The 21,821-nt window shown below is 55.7% G+C and overlaps 8 protein-coding genes across 8 annotated transcripts; 4 read left to right on the top strand and 4 right to left on the bottom strand.

Annotated features, from left to right (window-relative positions):
* Positions 1 to 588: 588 nt before the first annotated feature.
* Positions 589 to 4,011, bottom strand: PG986_006206 (uncharacterized protein; the record flags this gene model as incomplete). Its single annotated transcript, XM_066842428.1, has 1 exon — positions 589 to 4,011. The coding sequence occupies one exon, from the start codon at positions 4,009 to 4,011 to the stop codon at positions 589 to 591; it is 3,423 nt and encodes a 1,140-aa protein (XP_066702290.1).
* A 662-nt stretch (positions 4,012 to 4,673) lies between these two features.
* PG986_006205 (uncharacterized protein) lies at positions 4,674 to 5,333 on the bottom strand (the record flags this gene model as incomplete). Its single annotated transcript, XM_066842427.1, has 3 exons — positions 4,674 to 4,707; positions 4,770 to 5,203; positions 5,319 to 5,333. 3 exons carry the CDS (start codon positions 5,331 to 5,333, stop codon positions 4,674 to 4,676), a joined length of 483 nt encoding a protein of 160 aa, XP_066702289.1.
* A 1,684-nt stretch (positions 5,334 to 7,017) lies between these two features.
* On the top strand, positions 7,018 to 8,773 carry PG986_006204 (cardiolipin-specific deacylase; the record flags this gene model as incomplete). Its single annotated transcript, XM_066842426.1, has 2 exons — positions 7,018 to 7,353; positions 7,415 to 8,773. 2 exons carry the CDS (start codon positions 7,018 to 7,020, stop codon positions 8,771 to 8,773), a joined length of 1,695 nt encoding a protein of 564 aa, XP_066702288.1.
* Positions 8,774 to 11,791: 3,018 nt separating this feature from the next.
* On the top strand, positions 11,792 to 13,186 carry PG986_006203 (uncharacterized protein; the record flags this gene model as incomplete). Its single annotated transcript, XM_066842425.1, has 1 exon — positions 11,792 to 13,186. The coding sequence occupies one exon, from the start codon at positions 11,792 to 11,794 to the stop codon at positions 13,184 to 13,186; it is 1,395 nt and encodes a 464-aa protein (XP_066702287.1).
* A 588-nt stretch (positions 13,187 to 13,774) lies between these two features.
* PG986_006202 (dual specificity phosphatase) lies at positions 13,775 to 14,719 on the bottom strand (the record flags this gene model as incomplete). Its single annotated transcript, XM_066842424.1, has 1 exon — positions 13,775 to 14,719. One exon carries the CDS (start codon positions 14,717 to 14,719, stop codon positions 13,775 to 13,777), a length of 945 nt encoding a protein of 314 aa, XP_066702286.1.
* Positions 14,720 to 15,385: 666 nt separating this feature from the next.
* Positions 15,386 to 16,066, top strand: PG986_006201 (uncharacterized protein; the record flags this gene model as incomplete). The annotated part of the gene is made up of 1 exon (XM_066842423.1): positions 15,386 to 16,066. One exon carries the CDS (start codon positions 15,386 to 15,388, stop codon positions 16,064 to 16,066), a length of 681 nt encoding a protein of 226 aa, XP_066702285.1.
* A 1,388-nt stretch (positions 16,067 to 17,454) lies between these two features.
* PG986_006200 (uncharacterized protein) lies at positions 17,455 to 19,319 on the bottom strand (the record flags this gene model as incomplete). The annotated part of the gene is made up of 5 exons (XM_066842422.1): positions 17,455 to 17,518; positions 17,580 to 17,801; positions 17,860 to 18,013; positions 18,058 to 18,976; positions 19,059 to 19,319. 5 exons carry the CDS (start codon positions 19,317 to 19,319, stop codon positions 17,455 to 17,457), a joined length of 1,620 nt encoding a protein of 539 aa, XP_066702284.1.
* A 1,091-nt stretch (positions 19,320 to 20,410) lies between these two features.
* PG986_006199 (uncharacterized protein) lies at positions 20,411 to 21,445 on the top strand (the record flags this gene model as incomplete). The annotated part of the gene is made up of 1 exon (XM_066842421.1): positions 20,411 to 21,445. One exon carries the CDS (start codon positions 20,411 to 20,413, stop codon positions 21,443 to 21,445), a length of 1,035 nt encoding a protein of 344 aa, XP_066702283.1.
* Positions 21,446 to 21,821: the final 376 nt, after the last annotated feature.

Below are 21,821 nucleotides of genomic sequence, written 5' to 3'. Positions count from 1 at the left end.
GCCTGCATGATCGGTTCATGCCGGACTCAACCAACCCAACATGCTGTATCGCAGAGTGTGATATGAGTGCTCACTCCGTCCTGCAGCTCCACAGCCCCTTTCTGGAACCACAGAGGAAATCTACATGATGGCGCTGGGCAACTCTCAAAGCATAGAAACGCGTCGTCCGTAATCCTCGATCCATTCAATCGGCCAAGGGGGTTCAATGGAAACAATCATATACTGGGACGCACTGCTCTCGCTCGTGCCCTTCTTCTTCCATTCGCTTCTTCCACCTATGCGCGCCGCCCATTCCAAACATCGTGACTACCAGGAGTTTCAGGGGCTGCACGAGGCTCCGATAGCATGAAGCAGACATAACGGGTAACATTGATGTGTAGTAGTTGCCGTACTGTACACGAAACATAGCTCTAAAACAAAAGGCGCAAAAGAGAACCTCGCATAGCTAGAGCAACTTCCTTCTCGCCGTGTCGGTCGACTCCTTCCCTCATTTCTTCTTCTTCCTAGCCCCCATCTGATTGCCCTCGGCGATGTTCTTCTGAATCTCCGCCTCCGTGGCCGAATTCTCACGATCCAACAGTGTGCCTACTAGGGCGGCAAAGCGGCCCAGGGCGTCCGGCTCGCCCGCGACAGCATGCGGTCCTGGATGAACTGGGCGGTGCGCGGCATGTCGAGGTCGACGAGCAGGTCGAAGGCGTCGTACCACGCCGGCTCGCGCTCGGCCTTGGCGCAGCAGTGCACGAGGCGCGCGTACTCGTCGTGCGTCGTGTGCACCGCCACGCACGTCAGGTTGACCACGACCCGCACCCAGGCCACGATCGAGTCCGGGTCCAGCGTCGCCGCCGCCTGCCGGAACTCGACCGTCCGCGAGCGCTTTTCGCAGCCGTGCTCGCCGCCGTTCTCGGGCCCGCTGCTGTTGCTGCTGCTCTCCAGGCCGGCCGGGTAGGACTTGACGCTGGCGAGGTTTCCGACGTAGTCCTCGCACATGTACCGCGTGAAATTATACGCGAAGAACCGGTCGCCCAAGCCCTGGAACAAGTTCACCAGGTCGGAGGCGGTCGGCGCCCGCCACAACTCGTCAATGGCCGAGTCGATGGCGCGCGGCGGCGGCGGTTTCCCACTCTCCCCGACTCCCTTGGTCATGTCGTCCAGCCATTGGTTCTCGTATTTGTCTTGCGAGAAGGCCTCGGAGGGCAGCTCACCGCGCTTGATAGCCCGCTTGAACCGCGGCGTGTCGGCCGGCCGCTGGCCCGACTCCTTGGTCGCCCCGCCCAGGCGCTGCGGGTTGGCCAGGGGCTCCTGTGGGAGGCCGCCCTGGCGGACGATGCTGCAGGTGATCCAGGGCGACCTTCGTCCGACGATGGCGTTCTCCGTGTTCATGCCGTGGGCGAGGCTCGAGTAGAACCGGTTGCTCTTGCACCATTGGTTCACGTGCCGCGACGCCGGGTGGAGCTGCGAGAGCAAGGGGCCCGCGGCGTAGCAGAGGCCGGCGAGGCGCTTGAGCTCCGCGAGGCTGAACGAGGACTTGCCGCGGCCGACGTGCACGTGCAGGCCCGAGGTCTCGGGCGTCACGAAGCACAGCTTGCTCGAGAGGCCACGGAGGACGCGGCGGACCTCGCCGAGGTTCTTGGGCGTCGCCCAGTAGGCGGGCGAGACCAGCTCGACGCCGATCCAGTGCGTTTTGCGGAAACTGTACGCGGCGCTGACGCGACTCGGAATTTCGACTGAATCGTCGCTTTGGATTTTCCAGCCCCAATACGCCCGATCGGAGGATATATTCTCAGCCTTCGGGTGCGCGTTGACCAATACGTTGGGCCCCTTGTCACCCCTGCCGCTGTCGTCAATGACAGGTACGCCAAGGCTGATCAAGGTGGCGAGGATTTGCTTGTCCACCCACCTTTCCCGCATGTTCGACTCGGCATATTCGTTCACTTCATAGTCAAAATTGCGTCTGGACATTCTAACATCAAGGCTAAGAGGGAGGACATTTAGAGCCGGAAGCAGCTCCTCGTCTATATCCGAACCATTGAGCCACTCTTCCAGGACCACGGGCATTACGAACTCAAACTCGACACCGAAAGATAGACGCTGGCTTTGTCCATGCAGTTCCTCGGGTTTTACCTTTGACTGATCTTTGGGCGAAGTCTGAGTTCTAGCATTAACCTCATCGGGATTGACGGCATCTTTCTTGGCTTCGTTTTCTACGAAATGTTTGAAGGCCTCCTGAGCTTCGACGCTGAACGGTTTGCAAGAGCTGTCGATTAGGGCGGCTTGCGCAATGGCACCACCTTCGACAGGGGGTTGGCTTCCGGTGTTCGATTGGGATTCGAGAGCCTCCCTGTCCGCGAGTTCAGCAGCAGTCGCAGTCGCAGTAGCGAGTTGGAGCTTGAGTTCAGCAGCAAGCTGAGCTTCGATAGTGGCCTCTTCTTCAGTGATAGCATGGCTTCCGCTATTCGATTGGGATTTGAGAGCCTCCCTATCCGCGAGTTCAGCAGCAATCTGGGCTTCGATAGTGGCCCGTTCTTGAGCGAAAGCCTGAGCTCCGGTCTTAGCATTGGTGTTCGCGGCCCCGGTTGTGCTTTTCTCGGTATGTGCCACATTGGCATTAGGCGAAGAGCCTGTGGTCCCAGGTTGCTGTACTTGGGTGCCAGTTGGGTGAGGTACTATTGAACCGAAACCATGGCCAGTGCTTGCCGTGGGGAAATTGTTAGAAATTTGCACGGATCCTGTTGTCTCTGCAGTATGCTTCTTTCCCGTCGTCTGGCTAGATGTAGGCGTGGTTCCCTTGTTATCAACGGCGACAGATGTATTAGTGCCGGGTGTGGGCGTTGTGCTCTTCTGTTCCTTTTCTGGCGTATGCAGGTCCCACGAATTGGGGCGGTAAATGATTTCTGTCGTCCCCGGTACCTCCTCGGTCTTCTTCCCAGTTGGCGTGTGGGTGCCCTCAGAGGACGTCTTGCTGTCGATAGCCCCGCCGGTAAATTTGTCCGAGCCCGGCGTCGTCAAGCCCTGGCCGATTTTGGCGGTAGTCTCACCAGGCTCCTCTGGTGTTTTCGGGGTATGGGGCACAGGTGGGCTGGGCGGAGGGTGGGTTTCCTCGCTCGTGGCATATTGGTCGTTTCCGCTGGGCTTTCCTGTTGCAGACGTGTCTTTGTGCGTCGCTTCGCCATGCTCCGACTCTCCCATTACGACCTCTGGAGACTCTGTTGGCTGCTGTGACGCTGTATGTTTATGAGACCCCCCAAGGAGGCGCAGATAAGGCCCATACTCCTCCATATCCCGGTAATATGGCCGCGGAGGCTCCAGCTCCAACTCGTTGGTCATAGTAAGGCTCTTTATCGGTACCTCGATCTCCTCGATCTTCTCGTTCTCCCCGTCATTAGTGATCGTGGCCGGGTTTCGCTCGCGAAAAGCATCCAGGACCGACTGGTAGAACTTGTTGTCTTTGCCGACGATGACCGGCTTGCCAAATCGAGACATCGTCCAGCTGCCGACATCGAGGAAGGGGCTCTCTGGATTGCCCGTCCTGAACGAGGGAAGCCCGGCGTCCAAGATCGTATACCATTCCGCACCCTCATCCGATTTGAAGTGCTTGAAGCCCTGGTACTCGAGCCACCGACCATACACGGGAACCGTAACGAACTCTCGCCCGTTGTCGTAGCAGTAGCCGTTCTTGAACATATAAACTACGCCCAGCTTTTCGGACCGCATCCAGTGGCCCACGTGCTTGTTAGAGTCCCACTGGGCCTTTGGGAGGGCGCGCCTCGCCCAGCGCTCGACGGCTTGAAAGGGGTTGCCTAGGTCGCCGACTTGCCTATCGTGGCGGTGGTAAAGCTTGCTTAAGCCCAAGAAGTCGACATTCAGAAGATCGTCGACCGGGACTAGCTTGATCATATCGTCGATTATTCCGGTGTTCGCACGTTTGGTATTGCCATTGCCAAGGTTGCCGCCCGCAGGTCTCTTCGTTCCGGCGGCACCACCATTTTGCCCACCACTAGGGTTACCGGCCATGATGTAACAATGTGAAGGACTTGCAGTATGTGAAATCCGGCTGCTGCTATATTGCCTTGTTAGCAGGGTGGTCTCACGATTCTCATCAGAAACCTATTTTGTTGTATGAAGTAGATGGCTATGATCGAGTATTAGAAGATCAGGTCAAGATCCGCAGCATTTGATGTCGACTGTTTTCAGGCTGCCAGTTGCATTCCTGGCTGTCACTTCCGGAGCCATCTTTGTAAGACAAAGCTTCTTCGGCAATGAATGACAGTTGCGGCTTTGTCTTGCGCATTAGGCACGCAGCAACAAAGCATGGCGCACTAGACCAAGAGTGATGCAACCGGGGGGGGTAAAGGCTATAGTGCCGAAATTTTAGGGCATGTCATTGTTGCACGTCGAAAGCTCGGGCGAGTCTCGCGATCCAGCGGGCGGCCAGCAGATGCCATGAGAATGCGTCGTCGGCAAGTACCAGGTCGGCGTTCCAAGTTGAGTTGAATTCATGAAATTAGTACCAAGGGTTGCAGAACCGACTACAGCGCATGATGGGGACTAATGCAGATTGAAATGCAGAGAGTAGAGACACCGAATAAACCCAAAACAACTCCTGGCCAAGTACGGCTCTGTTCCTTAGAGGCATGCAGAACCGGGATTTATACAATTGTATAGTACATGGCCAACTAGGACTGGCTCTTCTTGCCCTTGTAGAGGTATCTGGGTTTGGTGTCAGCAGACTGCGCATATGTCACAAAGCATTGGCGCGGTCCAAAACTTACCTTCCGAAAACCCCTTCGACAGCTCCAACGACGCCCATGATGCCAAGACCAAGACCAACGCTCTGCCAGCTGAGGCGGTTTCGTGCATGCAGGTCCCAGGCCTTGTATCCCAAGAAACCACTCAAGCCGACGACACCAACGAGGTTGCTGATGACAAGCGCAGTGCTAGCACCGTCGTTCATCTCTCCGAACCATTTGGTCAGGAAGCTGTCGGCCCTGCGGGCTTTGCCAGCAGCCTTCTTCTTGGCGAGATCGGCCTCGGCACGGCGCTGCTCCTCCTCGCGGTCGCGGCGTGCGGCTTGCGTCTCGGTCTGGATGTCCTGCTCACCGAAGTCCGAGGGGACGGTGCGAACTGACGGGGTGTCGACGTCAACCAAAGACGAAGTGCTGGCCGACTCGGTGGAGACAATCTCCGGAGGCTGAGGGGCGGCGGCCTGGACAACAGTTATTAGAACGAGTCAATGGAGACAGACAAAGTTGCGAGCCACGCGACATAATGCGCGCAAACATCGAAGACCCAGAAAAGCACCAGCCTTCACCGCAACTGACAACTGGCCTGGCCATAGCTCTATCCGTTGCAGAGACCGATGACAAAAGACAATACGGGGAAAACGCTCATACCTCCTGGGGCGTCTGCTTGGGGCCAGAGGCGGCAATGTCTGCGTACGACACTAATTGGCAAGTCAGTTGGGTTCGGATCGGATGATGATAGGTTGAATTGAATCTGGGGGAGGAGCATGGTGGGCACTCACTGGTGATGTTTGCGGTGTTTGGAGTAGCAAGCTGTAGAGTAGTGGGTGTTCAGATACGGGAATTGATGCTGCCCGAGACAGAATGCAGCAAAGAATGGAATATGAGAAAGATTCTCTTGTGCGTGTTGGATGGAGGTTGAAGATCTATGCACATGTGACGGCCAGGAATGAAATGGGATTGGGCGAATGGGAAAAAACCGGGAGGTCGTCCCTCCCAAGCTGTTCATCAGGTTTAGAGCTCGCACCCTAGCTCGCCTCTACGGCTGCTACAGGCTGCTCGCCTCCCCGCTGCTGCTTTTTGCTCCTTCACGATACGATGACGCAATGACGTGGCGGCGGCTCCCACCATGCTTTCTTACCCGCCCATGCTTATCCTGCTCCTTGCTCTTTGCGCCTTGCTCCTTGTAGATCCATCCATGCGGGCTAGCCAGTGCTACGTCGTGCTTGCGGAAAGCGTGTCGGATCCCTAATGGCCGCCTCTGCCAGGTACTTACATTTACATGATAATGGCATTCATTCAATCAATCCAAATGGGTCTTCTCCATCTCGGTGCCAAGTCATTTCTCAGTCACCCCCAAGACGACCCCTCGTTGCTGTACCTGCCGAGCCCTCTTTTAAGCGTTCGATGCATCTTGGTTGCGCTGCTTCTTAGTTGCTTCCATAATACTTCCTAATTCCGGAGAAGCTGGAGGACACAGGATTGCAAATTAGATTGCAGATTACCTTATATCATCGGATGCTTGCCGTTGCTTCTGCTCTAGAGTAAGAGTGATCGGAAGAAAGACAACATCACTCTTGGTGAGGGTTGTAAACACATCAATGTGTAAAGCGCAAATACCGCAGTCCAGATCGAGGGGGGTTCCCTCTTTCATGGTATTGGACCAAGTAGCAGCAACATGAAATACACCACAACGAGGAGGTTTGGACAGGATTAAATATAGAAAGACTGTCTCGCTTATATCAGCCAGAGGCTGAACGTAGATTTGCATTTTATTGTCTCCCGTGGTCGAGCCGGGACGGGACTTTCAGAAGCCCGAGTTGCACCTTGATGACACGGAGACATTCTTAAACCCGCGCAGAAACCCGCTGTAAGTGGCAGGGGTCGAGACCATTTGCATCGAGCTTGACTCTCAGCTCCCGCCCTTTTCCCCCACGGTCCATCTAGCGATCTGGAAGGCGGCCACGCTAAAACGCTTGCCGCTTATCGCCGCGGCCCTGTCGCGACACTTCTCGCCTCGCACTCGGCTCAACTCAACTCAGCGCGCCACCCCCCTACGTCTTTGTCTCTGCATGCTGCGCACGCCTTTACTCGTCCATACACACTCTCTCCCGTTGTTACAGCTCGGGGCGTCGACGTAACTGACTTGACTAGCGCCGTTTTGTTTGTCTCATTTCGGCTCGGATATCTGCTTTCCTCCAGGTCACCGGAGTTTGGACATTCTTTAAGTAGGCGGTGCTGTCCCCACCACCGCCTACGCCGCTGACACTTGTCCGGTATGATCAAGAACTCCAATACATCTGTCGTCTTCACATCCTCGAGAAAAGCCATCGCGGTTGTCCAAAGGCTTCAGAAAGAACCCGTGAAAATTGTCCAATCCTCCAAGAAGATCATCGCGGCCGTCCAGAGATTCAACAGCGATCCCAATACCACACTCCTGACTAACATGTCGAGTGAAGCCGCCGCAGCGTCTGACCCCAAGACCGGAGCAGGGCAGCAGTCCATGCTGGCGTCGCAAAGGGCCAAGGAGGAAAAAGCGAAGACTCAGGATGCGGCAAAGCAAGCGCAACGAACCTACTTCCCCCTGGGATACCGAGACGCGATTCACCAATGGGTATGCCCCTTCCAATACATCTCCCTACAACGGTCCTGTGTGAGTACTAAGTAGCCAGTAGTGGACCAGCGTAACCCCGCCGATCGCCGAACGAAACGTGATATCATGTATCCCCTACCTCCGAGAGGCTGTCGCGCAGAGCGTGGCGCCCCTGGATGCGCTCCCATCCGCCGAGCATCCCGGCTCCCAGGAAACCTCGGCCAAGATTGACCCCTTTGGCCCTAGAGTATGGAAGTCGCAAATGGTCCAACTACCGGGCAAGAACCGCGGCCTGAACGAATTCTCCGTCGAGCACGTCGACGAACCCCACGACGACACCCTCGTTATGCTCCATGGCTATGGCGCCGGTCTCGGCTTCTACTACAAGAACTTCGAGCCCCTGACTCGTACCAAGGGCTGGAAGCTGTATGCGCTAGATATGCTGGGCATGGGCAACTCGACGCGCCCACCCTTCCGGATAAACGCGAAAGATCAGGCCGGCAAAATCACGGAAGCAGAGAACTGGTTCATCGATGCCCTGGAAGACTGGCGGAAGGCCCGGAAGCTCGAGAAGTTCACCTTACTGGGCCACTCGCTGGGCGGTTACCTGGCTGTGTCGTACGCGCTGAAGTACCCAGGCCATTTGAACAAGCTCATTCTGGCATCTCCTGTCGGAATCCCCGAAGACCCTTATGCAGTAAACTCCGATCTGCCCGAGCCGCAGGAGTCAACATTCCAGGACGAATTCACCCAAGATCAGCAAGCCACGACACAGTCGCATGACCAAAGCAGACTCAAGAACTCGCGGCCTAAACCTGCAAGTGCTGAGACGCCAAAGAAGAGGCCGTACCCCGGCTGGCTGGTCTGGTTATGGGATGCCAACGTGTCGCCTTTCAGCATCGTCCGCTTATCCGGACCCCTGGGACCTCGGTTCGTATCGGGCTGGACCTCGCGCAGGTTCGATCACTTGCCAACGGACGAGGCGCAAACACTCCACGACTATGCCTACTCGTTGTTCCGGCAAAGGGGAAGTGGCGAATATGCCTTGCCTTATCTCCTCGCACCCGGCGCGTTCGCCCGGAGGCCCGTCATCAACCGTATACAGGACGTCGGCCGCCAAGTCATCACGCCCGAATCCGAATCGTCTCCCGCAGTGAAGGAGACGGGCTTCCCCATCATCTTCATGTATGGAGAGAACGACTGGATGGACAAGAAGGGCGGTATCGCGGCCGAGGAGAAACTCAAGCAGGCGAAAGTGAAAGCGCTCCTAAACAGCACTGACGAAGAGAAGCGCAAAGAGAACGGATCAGCCAAGGTCGTCATCATCAAGAAGGCAGGCCACCACCTTTATTTGGATAACGCCGACGATTTCAACGAGGTGATGAAGGTCGAAATGGAAGAAACGAGGAAACAGACGCTCCGCGAAAGGGAAAGGTTGTAGACATACACAAGGTGCTGCATACAGAGGCGTTTGGGTAGTGCTTTTTGGGAATGCGAGAGAATAGGGCTCTCTCGCTTGGTGGTGAAGGCCATTGCCTTCGGTGTGCTTATTAGAAGGGTAGACGCCCATCAACGTCACTGGGCCACAACAGGGTGAATATGATTGTACTATAGAGGAGATTTACCTTTCCTGCGCCGATGACGAGATACCATAGATAGTTTAGGCAGGCATTTAATCTCGGAGCACTTTTTTTGTTCAAAGGCAGGGCGTCTCAGTGTGCCACAGTGAAGCAGTGCCCTTTAGCCAGGCAGCACGCCTAACGCCTAAGCAGCTACAGCTGCTTGGTTGTGAATGGAAACAACGGCAGATTACAGCCACAAGCACAAGAAGAGTCTTCTGGTCAAGTTGAATACGCGTGAAACTTGAAAATGGAATTTAGAGAAATAAAACAGGCCGACATAACTCGATACCAGACATTCGAAGCATGTGGGCACAGGGGGCAAGAGCGCATGTGGAAACCCCGTAAAAATTGAACGATTGAACATTGAGAACAACGCTGGCCGTACAGCGGAATGGAGAGAAAGAGACAAGAAGTGGCTTCGAATGAGTGACGGTAAGTAAAATCGGTGTTTCTTTCAACGTTCCCCCTTCCCGCCCATCCAACCAGGCCATGACTCTACTGCTTTTGTTTTGCCCCTTCCTTCCCGTGTCAGGGTGTCATTATGGTGTTAACCTGCTCTGCACGAATAAATGGGTAAAATATCTTGCTTGGTGATACTCATCTGGTGTTTTATCTTTCTGAAGTTGTCTTGCCCTTCCTTGGGTGTAAAAGTAAATTCCCCGTATTCATCGTGGTAGTGTTTTCCAAGGGCCAGACCACTGTTTCCATATCCATATCAAACTCCACGATCTCACTGCGCTCTACTCTCCTGAGCAAGGCATAATCAATATCACCCTCATTCGCTGCGTATAGCAAAGTCTCCCATCCGTCAGTCAGCCCTTCGGGAAGCCTTTCCACTCTCCTGTTGTCCTGAGCCATGAGGGGTCATTGAGGCTGCAACGCCACTCCCCTGTGCCATTTATGTTGGCCAGGGTACGACAAGCCTCGGGTCTTGCTGATTCAATATCGGCGAGCCTGCTAGAGACCTGTTCTCTTGCCCGGGTGGAAGGCTGTGGGCAGGCGCTCGCCGTACACTGTGGGCGATGGAGACACCATTGCCACGAAGGCAGCTGGCGGAGAACTCCTGGGACACGAGGCAGTCCTGAAGTTGCACCCCGGCTTCTCAGACGTGAGGATCTCGCCGACTTCTTTGACAGGAGGCATAGTAGTGATGATTCGTGGAGGATGTGGTGAAGTGGTTTGAGGCTGCGTTGGCTGGGGCTGGTCTCGTGATAGGGGTTCTCGTGACCGAGTCTGGATGCAAGAGGGCATTTGCTAGACTGTTGTTTCTGCTATCAGGTATTCTCGTATGTGCTTTTTGAATCCTAGTAGACTATGCGGCTGGTCCAAGGGCATATATATACACGTTCTTCAGACGAACCTATGACTTCACCATCCCAATGGAACCTAGCAAATCAGCGCACCATTGCGCCAAACCGGGAGACGTGGGTATGTGAGCAAGTCTGATTTACCTCGTTCCCACCGGCACTCACTTACATGCAGTGTAATCGAATCCATCGTCACGTTACACGAATTCGGTGTATTATACGCAAGTCACTTGCACAATATAGTAATCATGGGTTACGTCTCCATCACCAACATACGCTGCCGTGGTACGTCAGTTGATTCATGGCCCGCTCCCAGCAAGTACTAAGTAGATAGCCCTAGGACAGACTGATACGACGTTTAGGAGCTCCAGCAAGCAGCATGAACGGGGCAGGCACAATCGAGATGCAGAAGCAGGAAGGGATAAGAGGAGAATAACAGCACATGCAGTTGGATCATTTCGCCGTTGCATATAGATCCACGGGTTCGCCCATTGCTCGCACCGCTACGGTTGCTAAGATCAAATAATACCAGAGATCGCACGAGGTGAAGTCGGGAACGGAGTGATTTGGTAATAATCATGAGAGGCGCTAGAGAAGGGGCAGTTCTTGGGTCCAGGGTAGCTTGAGCTAGGGCCGGTTCCCGCTAAAAAGTTGAAGCTCGGCCGGGGGTTGGCGGGTTTAGGTGCAGAAAGGTGGTGCTTGCCGCGTGGGTGGTATCTACTGGCCAGTGATGGGGGGCACTTGCTAGACTTGGGGGGGTGAAAGACAGGGAAGGCAGGGAGCGGGCAGGCTGGTAGGCTGGTAGGCGGGCGTTCGGTGGTGGGTTGGGTCTTTTTTTGGTCTGGTGGCAGGCTGGCGGTTCGTTCCTCCAGTCACCAGTTCCAGTGGCCGAACCAGTGGTTCCTCTGCTGGGCTGGGCTGGTGGCTCTAGCGACTAGACTACCAAGACAGACTACCTCGAACAATTCAATGATTTGCATCCCGCCTTTTTCCCCTTCTGCTCGCTCCATTTTCCCAGCATGACGTGAACGTACGACCCAACCAGAACGAGGCCCTCTTTACCGCGCTTTGCGAACGAAAGGATAATTTTTTGCAGGAGGAACGAGCGAATAGCGGCCGCAGCTCGACCCTTTCCCCCAGACCATACCGAAAACGAGTACCAAACCAGACATAGGACCACAATCAACACAACCCCCTCACAAAGTCACACGAATGCGTTGTCGGGAGTAGGAGCTGCTCGGTGAACCGCCGCCGCCGTGGACGGTCGATATACTCGGTTTTTCCTCCCACCTTTCTTCCTCTGCCTCTCTCGACTCGTGGCCCGTCCAGTCCTCCCCGCCTTGTCTGGCCAAAGAAGTACATGCATACCTACATACACATACATCATCACATTCTCGGGACGTAACATTACTTTGGGGCGGCGAGCAAGCTCTCTGCCTTCTTGCCTTACGCAACACCAATACGCGGCAACGAGTTTGCCTGAAAGAAGAGGGTCCTGACGGAGTTGCAAACCCCGACACACATCACACCATGGCTGACTCGGTCGACTCCATCGTCAAGGGCGCCCCGACGCCCGCGGGCGAGGCCATGTCGAAATCGCCGCCGACGGGCACGAGCCCCATCGCGAGCCTGGGCGGCAGCGTCAAGCCCGGCGACCCGCTCCACCACACGCCCTCGTCGCCGTCCATGATCTACCTCAACATGCTGATCCTCGAGGCCTCCCTGCGGGCCCAGTACCTCGAGCTGCGGACCCGGCGCCGGAAGCACACCTTCTTCCTCGGCCTGCTGAGCCTCTGGCTCGCCGGCTTCGGCTACGCCCTCTTCTTCGCGCCCCGCGAGGACGGCGTCGGCGTCGGCGGCAGCGTCTACTGGGTCGTCGACATGACGGAGAAGGTCTGCTTCATGGCCGGCATCGTCACGGCGCTACTGGTCTGGGCTACAGGCATCTGGGACCGCGGTGTCCGCTGGCCGCGGCGCTGGTTCTCCATCTCGAACCGCGGCCTGCGCGGCTTCAACTGCAAGCTCGTTGTCGCCAAGCGCTCCTGGCTCGTCGAGGCCATGTCTGCCCTCGGCTTTTTCATCACCTACGGCGCCTTCTCCAAGAACGCGGGCCAGTACCGCTTCGTCGAGCCCTCGATCCTGCGCGAGGTCGAGAAGGAGCTCAAGCTATCCCACCACGACCATCCCCCTCTGCCTTTCACCAGCGGAGACGAGGAGAAGGGCGGCCACGAGGAAGACTTGGCGCCCGGAGGCGACTACGTGAAATTATTACTGTTGCCTAAGCCCTTCTCCCCCAACTTCAGAGAAAACTGGGAGGTGTACCGGACCGAGTACTGGGAACGGGAGAACGAGCGCCGCGCCCTGCTCCGCCACAAGCTGCAGCAGCGCGACAAGGAGTTCGCCAAGCAGCAAAGCCGATGGTTCTGGTGGCTGCCCGGCCGGCAGCAGAGGCTGGAAGAGCGGATGCGCCAGGGCGGCACGCCCGTACCCGACGAAAAGTCCTCACTATACCACCGCCAACACTCCACCATCATGAAGGAACACAAGCGCACACGGAGCGGCAGCGTACGGCGCAGCTCGACATCGGCCGGCTCATTATCGCGAAGCTCCACACCCATCACCGTCGTCGACGCAGCCGATGGCCCCGAGGGTAGCAGCGGCCCTACCCACAGCAGGCGCGGCAGCAACGCCTCGACGGCATCCACAAAAGGGCGCGCAAAGCGGCAGAACCTGTCCTCCTCGGGCTCGGTACGGTCCAAACGGCCCTCCATGGACAACCGGTCCTTAACGCCCGAGTACCAGTCGCCGCTTGCGCGGGAGAGCAGCGTGACCCGCGACGAGGACGAGAATAATACTGAGGGGGGCGGCGGTACGGGCCGTACGTTGAGGAAGAAGGCTTCCCGGTCGAGCGTTGCGTCGCATTAGATAGAACTTTCTGTTTTCGCGATAGAAACGATTTACGGTAGCAAATAGATTATGAAGAAAATATCCATCTAAGTCAGGATTACGTATGGGACCAGTATACCCCCCTTTGTGCCTTACATGTGGCTACGCAGCCTTGGATGAGCTCCCACACTCTCATCTGCAACAGTAGGTCGATTCCTGGAGTTTTTAGTTTTCATTATCGAATGCGTCGCACCTCAATTACGGTGGCTCATTGGGGTCGGTGTAGCATAAATCGCACCTCCTTTTGCTTGTCAGAATAAACGCGCTGTATTGAATCGCATTTAGCCCTTCAACATTTTCTGCAGGACAGATTGAACATCTAACGTCTATGATCATAACAAAACAAAAGCCCTTTGGGGCGGCCCTTCCTCCCTGAACTCCATGCTTGAGAGAATGCTGTACAATACCATTCCTTGCCAAACGCTTAGGCAGGGCTATGTCTGCCCTTTCCGAAGCCCCATCCGCAAATAGGGGGGTATATGCCATTCCGAGAAACTCCTGTACCAATGCAACGCAATACCCATGCTATACCGCACATGCCGCCTTGGGAAATCCCTTGTGAGCCTCTTAGATATCCATTTCCATGTCCTTATTATCGACAAAGGGGGCGAGACCAGGGCGTGGACGGGCGTCGCTATCTTGCTCGTCATCGCTATCCATTTCGTCAGCAGGCCGCCGCTTCCCGGCCGGCTTGTGAGGCGAGACCGCAGCATGTTGATTGACGGCTCGTCGGGCGTTCAAGATGCCCTCGTATGTGACCAGCAGGAATTTCACCTCCTCGCTAAGGCTGACGCAGAACCGGCGGTAGTGGATGAACTGGCAAGCCTGGACCATGCTCATGCCCAAGACGGCCATCATGTAGGCGATGACGACAACGGGCGAGCGGTCGTTGCCCGTCTCGCAGAAGACGAGGACCTTGCCGCGCTTGAAGTCCTGGTGGTTGATGAGCATGCTGCCCTCCGCGGCCGTCGTCGTGGTTTGGCCCGAGGGGACGGCCTGGCGGTGGTAGACGTCGAGCAGGTGGTTGTTGATCTTGCGCACGGCCTCGGGGAGGGCGTGGATCATGCCCATGTGGCCGTTGGTGTCGATGTGCTCGGCCTGGATGCCAAGCTCCTGGGCGACGGCGTCGACGAACATGAGGCGGGCGTGGGCCATGCGCATGTCGCGGACGGCCAGCAGCATGGTGATGCCGTTCTCGACCAGCCACTTGCGGTCGCGCGCCATGTTGGAGGGGCCCAGGTACAGGAAGTCGAGGATGGGCTGGGCGTTGCGGCGCTCGTTGTAGTTCCAGGAGCCGGTCGAGTCGCGGGCCGTCTGCTCCCTCATTCCGCCAGTGATGATCGCGAGCTGCTCCGGGGTCAGGTCGCCGGGGTCGACATTCTTGTAGGAAGGGACGACCTTGATTGGCCCGCTGTTAGCGGACAAGGCCGGTGCCGGGATGGTGATGGACGGAGGACTAGGCGGTCGCGAGCTGTAAGGCACGGCGGGTGTGGCGAGGCTGCTACTGTCCATGTTGGCTGAGGAGATGCAGATGAAGAGGCGCAATAGTATTGGAACAGTACCGGGGGAGTTGCGTCAAGATGTGCAAGACTAAGAGGACATGATGGTAAACAATTGCTCACTGTGTGGAAACAAACAAAGACTCGTCATGCAGCAGTGTATCGGAGAAGTCGAGTTTAGGTCGAGTCGAGGCTCGACGCGCCCCCGGCCTGCTGCTTTCTATTTAATCCAATTGGGAAAATTGCGGGGTCCCCTCAGCAGGCAGCCACTACCAATACCCACTAGCCCAATCACTAACTAATACGATAGATACCCTGATAGTCTGCTGCAGGCACTAACAAACAAGACTCTTGCCTACATGTAGCCAATTTCACCACCAAAAACATCGCATGGACAGGTGGAACAAGAGCAGAATAAACAAAAGACAATATCCGAATAACATGGACACCTTCGAACCTTGTTTCAGTAGGTAGCTAGCTATATGAGCGCTAATCCAAGTGTGTGGCTATCAAGGTTGGATCTGGGCAAACCTGCTCGAAAATGGTAGGAATGACACAACCACCCACCAACATCCCTAACCCAACATCACAAACATGTAAAGAATCCAGACGACCGAGTGCAATCTTGACAGAGAGGTTACCCCTCCCATGAAGTCTATGTCCATATTCGATCAAGAAAATGCCCCCCCAAAAAAACCAAGGCCTCGCCCATCATTCATCACCGCCAACCGCTGTCCGAAGGCACGCCAACCCACGGCGCATGCGACCTCGCATCAAAGCCCGCCGTAACTTCCCTAACCCTCCGCACCCCCTCCTCCTGCTCCGCCGTAAAGCCCGCCCAGAACCAGACCTTCAACCTAAGCGCCGGGTCCGCCTCCCCCAGCCCCCTGAGGCAGTCGAGCGCGCGCCGCATCCCGTCCTGGACCACCCCGACGGGTACCCCCGCCGCGAACGCTCGCAGTTTCCGGACCCGCGCGAGCGACGCCTCCGCCGTCTCGAGGTCGCGCGCCACGTCCGCGGCCGGCAGCGACCCGAACCGCGCCCGCCACGTGCCGCGCCACGTCGCGTCCCCCATACTCTCGAGCACGTCCTCCTGCCGCCGCCAGCTGTGCGCCAGCGCCGTCTCCGCGTTGGCCAGGTGCCGCCGCAGCTCGGCGAGGTGCCTCGCGATGGCGTCCGCCGCGTCCCTCCGGAAGTCCAGCCGGCCCTCGTGCAGGCGGGTCTCGCGGATCAGGCCCTCGCGGACTTCCTGCAGCGTCGGCTGCTTCGTCAGCAGCAGGAGCCGCCGGTGCCAATCCGACCGGGGCAGCTCGGGCCGTCGGCGCAGGTGGAAGAGGGCGTGGTCGTGCGCGTCGTGTAGTTCCGCGCCCATCCACTGGAGCTGGAAGCCGAAGCTGTCGATTTCCCGGCCCAGCGTTGTCATGACTTCTTTTCCGAGGAGAATCGACGATATCACATCAGCCTTCCTAGTTAACCCGCTGAACAGGATATGTTCCTTCAAGGTCTTGACGTTGTCCGCTTCGTAGGCCATGCGATCCAGCTGCAAATCTACTGCACTGGCATTCCGGAGAATGGTTGCCACCTCGGTGTTGATCGCGATGGAGCGGTCGAGGATGTAGTCCGGGACGAATCGAGAAGCATACAAGCACGGCACGAACACAGCAAAGAAAGTTCCAATGACCACGATGAAGCATCCCAAGATCTTCTTCGAGTGTTGTGAAAGAATGGCGCAGAGGATGGCGCAGATCTTCGACAGTACATTTCGAATGGCGGCAATGAGTGTTATGGCTGTGTCTACAGCAGAATATTTGAATGGCGCCAGTTGCCTCTGATCCAGCGCAGGCCAGTCGGGGAAGGTGTATTCGGTTCTTTTCTCGATGGTGACCCTGTGACCATTGACATTTCTGGTCAGGTAGGTTGTTATTGTGCATTGCGAGGACGCACAATCGCTTTTGACAAAGCCGGGGGCCAGCGACTGTGGTAAGAGTTCATGTCCAAGCGGGACAGACTCTTTCATGACATGCACTCTCTGTTGTCCTGTCCACTTTTCGGTAACCACTTCCCACATATCACAGCGCAGTGTGATCTCAGTCGACTCCGTGGCCGACGTACATGTTCGTAACACCATGTTGCCCCTGATAGTGATAACGACCCAAACATGTCAGGAAATTCAGCATCGTTATCTATGCAAGAACAAGGGGGTTTCTATAACCAGAAAAAGGCTCATCTGCTTCAAGAAGACTTAACGACATTGTACCCTAGGTATCCAGCATAAAAGCGAAAAGAGTATGAAAGGGACAACAAAGGCTACCCCGAACGCAGAGAATCACGGCCATCTTCTCGTCATTCTCGAAAATATTCGTCTACCTCGCTCAGCTCCCAAAGCTTCTAGAAACGAGTGGTTTCACCAACTGCCCTGCGCGATCTCTCAACAGCCAAATTGTGACATGGAAGACGCTCGCTGGCACGCGAGATGAAGAAGCGAGGTAGACACCAGACAGCAACCTTTGTTGATTTAGTAGTACTGTAACGGGTATTCTTAAGTAATTTGAGGGTATTCTCCGATCATTCAGAGTCTCACCATTGACATGAGTGATTATGCTGAGGCCCCTGAACAGGAAGGGTTGAGAGCATTGGCTGGGACAAGGCTCGCAGCTGGATGAATATCATACATTAAAATACAACCGATTCGTGATTATTGCCATTAACGTCAGATCCATGGCTCCGCTCGCTTTGTCATGCTCCATTTTATAGTGAAGACTGAGCATCTGCAATCTGGACACCACTCCCCACCAGTAGCTCGATCTCGATACTGGTAGACCTCAGTCAGCACTGTAGACCCCTGAATCATACACAGCGCATCTGAGACTTACTTGACTTCATCCTCTTCTTCCTCTTCATCATCATCATCCGATCCCTCTTCAGATCCGGCGTCAAGGTCGTCGGCAGATTCGTAGTCGGGGTCGTAGTTAGGGTTGTCGGTGAAAACTCCACCTGGGTAGAGCAAGTCACGTTGCTTCGCCGTGTGGCCGGAACTTCTCTCCGATATTTTCCAAAATGCCGTTGGGCCGGTCGGTCCGCGTGGGTCAAAGTCCCTGTCGCTGTGAGTTAGCATTTTCTAATGCGCATGACACGGCCACGCCGAAAGCTCACTTGTCAAACCAGTTACCAAGTACGCCTTTCGCACTCTTTACCCCTCCAACCTGGACGCTCTCGCTGCGCCAGCGTTCTTGGCCATTGAAGATGGAAAACGTGGTCCACCGAACCTCACCTTCCGGAGTGAGCCTCACAGTGCCTGTCTCGACCACTTTCATTAGTAGGTCCGGATCTATCATCAGACGCAAAAAGTACCTTTGGCATTGATCTCACCTGTCAGATCGCTGTTTGCATTCTCGTCCCCGCTATCATCTAGGGAGCGGGAGACACCCTTGAAGTGGACGACTGGCAGATCTTGCCCATCCTCAGGGCCTGGTGGTTCAATTCGATCGATGGTGATCCTCATCAAGATAAGTCGAGTGGCCTCTCCGTATTCGATAGCGCGACGAGGGATGTTGGGGGAGGTCGCTTGAGCGCCCGAGAAGTTGAAGTCGAAAAAGTCGGTGTAGTCTAGAAAACAAACCACTCTGAGCCATGTGCCTGTCACGCCATATGGGTCCTGTAAGTCCAACGGGTTCTGCTCGATCGCCTCCTCTTCCTCTTCGTCCAGTGGCAGAGGAAGATAACTGCCAGGCCAGACCCCAGCGAAAGGGGTGTCCCAGAAGTTCTGGCAGATGGGGAACGAATTTAAGCCCAGGCTCTTCAGGTTGGCTCCAAGTACCAACAGAATAGCCTCGACTTTCTCCCAGTCGACCCGATCGGAGCCGTCGTCCATAAAAGGACCCCATCTGGTTAGTGGCGTGTACTGCCTGATATCGTAAACCTTGGAGCAGGCGAAGGGAGACATCTTGCCCTGTCGGGTCTCGTGTGGACTGCGTTGGACGTAGAGCAAGGGCACACCGTACAAGCAATGCAGCTTGGCGCTCATCTGGTGCTCTTTCTTGGGAGGTGATGAGAATGTGCCAGCATGAGGAAGCTCGGCACGTGCCCTCTCATACAGAAAGGACCTCTCAAGAAAGGTGTGCTGGTTGTCGTACGTGCTGAATAATTTAGCGAACAGGGCAGCATTGCGAGAATACACATGTGTCGTCGAGGAAGTGGCCCTTTCCCCATCAACACATGCATTTCTCAGCGCTTCGGTGACAGTGTCATGGACGAAGGCCAGTTCGGATCTCTGAGATGGATGTCAGCGATGCAGTTCTTTGGACGATAAGTACATTATGTAGCGAGTTGCAGTTTGTGCAACGCAGACATACCTTGGTCTGGATGTCGGTCTGGTGACAAACCATCTGCAACCGCACAAGATCCTTGAGGTTCTGCTCCCAATCAACATTGTTTCTGTTTCGGGCGGGCGTGTCGAAGTGTGCTAGGTAGACATGCTTGAACAGCATGGAGTTGCCCCGAACCGAGTTGCGGAGGGCGTAGCACACTCGGGGCACGAAAGCCAAGTCGCCGGGGTCAACGTATTGCAGGACATTGTGGATGACCTCGGGAGGAAGTTCTGTCAGTGAAACCATGTTGACGGGCCTATCGCAGGACTGTCCAGGCGATGGCTGTAGTTGTAGATGTGAAACCAGAGATGGAAAAGATAATGCACCCAGTCCAGTCCTAGCTGCAGCAGTCGGACAATAGGTAAGGCCTAGTCCAAGGATGTCGTCTACTTATAAGGTAAGCAAGCCCATCGGATCTAAGGTTCATTATTAGCGAGCGCGGGGTTCTAACTCCACCGCTCCTGTTCTGGCTCCTGCACCCTTTGACCGTCGACTGTTACATGCGGGGCAGGCGGACTTAAGCAGTCAATATGACGATAGGTACCGGCATTGATTCAATACATGCAGTCTTCTCTTCAATATTTCGCCGCCTGGTCTGATGCCTACAAAATAACTTGGTACAGTTCCTCATCCGAGGCCGAGAGGTAGAATGAGAGATACCAGGCCCCCGCCAAGCCCTTGCCATCTCATACTAAAGATACAAACATAGATACATGTATGTATGTACATCTTACCGGTGGTGGGGTTTATTAGTAGACCACCTCTCCAGCAGGCCCGGCACTTGCAGTAGGTCCTGTTTGCTAGGTTAAGTAAGTACCTCTTTGCATACCGTTTCACAAGCTTCGGAGATAAGAAACTCAATGTCTTTAGCCAGTTGATTCACACCCGCTATGCCAGATCTATCTTTGCGACTACATGCTTCAAGCCTCATTCGTAAGATTCCACGTCGACGGCCAAAAGGGTTATCGGCAACGAAGGATGGATGTGGTAACCAGGGCCAGCCACGTTGACGAGCCGAGGCTTTGGCTCCCGAGTTGGTCGGCAACATGGGTAAGGTGACAACGCGTGTGGGGGATTTTATGGGAGTGATAGCGCCTGGTTTCCAGGTCGTCAAGACCTTGACAGCGTTGGAAGGTAGAATACATCTACATGGGCTCTAGTTGAAGACCAGTATGCGAAGACAAACCCAAGCTCCAGTTGTTTATTCCAGTCCTCACCAGAAAGAACCAGGCCATAGAATTCAAAACACCCGGAACTGAAATCTGTTTTTGCTGCATTTTTCATAATCAGATCTATGTCCCCGGTTGGTTAATTCAGCGACAACCAATAACACGAGCATGTCTGCAGGCAGTATGAAAGCCTGGACCTATACCAGCGGCGGCTACCCAGCCGCCCTCCAGAAAACGACGATCCCGTCCTACCAATCCCCACTGAAGCCCGACCAGCTCCGCGTCCGCATCAAGGCCGCATCCCTGAACCCCGTCGACGCCCAGCTCATGGGAAACCCCCTGTGGCCCTACCTCCCTGCGGCCATCGTCCGGGCCCACAAGGGCGTGGGCGAGGACTTCTCGGGCGTGGTCGAGGAAGCCGGGACGAGTTCCGGCTTCCGGGCCGGCGACGAGGTGTTCGGCATCGCCCCCTTCCTGCCCGAGGGCACGCTCCAGGAGGTCGCCCAGCTCGACGTCAACAACTCGTCTACGCCGGTAGTTGTGCTGCCCAAGCCGGCCGAGTGGTCCTGGGAGCAGGCCGCCGCCGTGCCGCTGGTCTGGATCACGGCCCAGACCTGCATCGCCAAGGCCGCGCCGTGGGTCCCCGCCCACGGCAACGGCAAGGGGAAGATCGCCATCCTGGGCGGCGGCTCCAGCTGCGGCATCTACGCCGTGCATATTGCGAAACAGCGCGGCTGGGAGGTGGCGGCGACCTGTTCCGGCAAGAACGCGGAGCACGTTCGCAGCATGGGCGCGGACACGGTCATCGATTACACCACTGCCGGGGTCTCCGAGCAGGTCAAAGCCTTCGCCCCCGACGCCATTCTTGATTTCGTCGGCGGCGTCGAGTGTCTCGGGCTGGCCAGGAGATACGTGACCGTCTGCGGCGACAAGACGAGTCGGTTGGCGATAGGGGGCAGAGTGGTCTACTTGTGGAACCCTCAGATGGTTATCCGCGCTCTTTTGGGGAGGATAGGTCTTGGATTCTCGTATACCTGCATCAATCTCGAGGTCAAGTCCCCTAACCTGGAAGGAGTACTGACCTTGACCAAGGACAAAATCTTCATTGATAGTACTTTTGGCTTCGATGAGGCCATGGAAGCGTTCGAGAGGCTGAACTCCTCGCGTGCGAGAGGGAAGGTAATTGTCAGAGTCTCTGCATGAGAGGATCGAAATGGCTCGATGGTCCAATTGTAAGATCTTTCCTTCTCAATGCCACTATGAGCAGCTCGGTCTGGCAGGCCAGGGAAATCCTCTAAGATGATTGGACAACTCCAAAGGGCCAGGGCATCATCTTGGCAAAGCCTTTTGGGCATGGGATGCTTGATACGGTGTTTCAAAGTAATGCATGGTGTTTGAATTCAAAAGTTTTGTTCGTCTCATGTGGTTCTATCTAGGTGTAGCGGTTCAAACGTGGTCGATGTGAGAGTGCTGAACCAGTTGACAACACCAGGGCTCCAAAAGTCACATAGGGGCCTGGAAAGGGAACTCATGAGCAGAGCAAATCTTCCAGGTAGCTATTTAGAATGCTGCCGTCACC

The sequence above is a fragment of the Apiospora aurea genome (assembly GCF_038362705.1).
Source record: "Apiospora aurea strain CBS 24483 chromosome Unknown utg000004l_segment0_segment0, whole genome shotgun sequence".
In the NCBI taxonomy this organism is placed as follows: Eukaryota; Fungi; Ascomycota; class Sordariomycetes; order Amphisphaeriales; family Apiosporaceae; genus Apiospora; species Apiospora aurea.
This window is presented reverse-complemented; position numbering and strand designations above follow the sequence as displayed.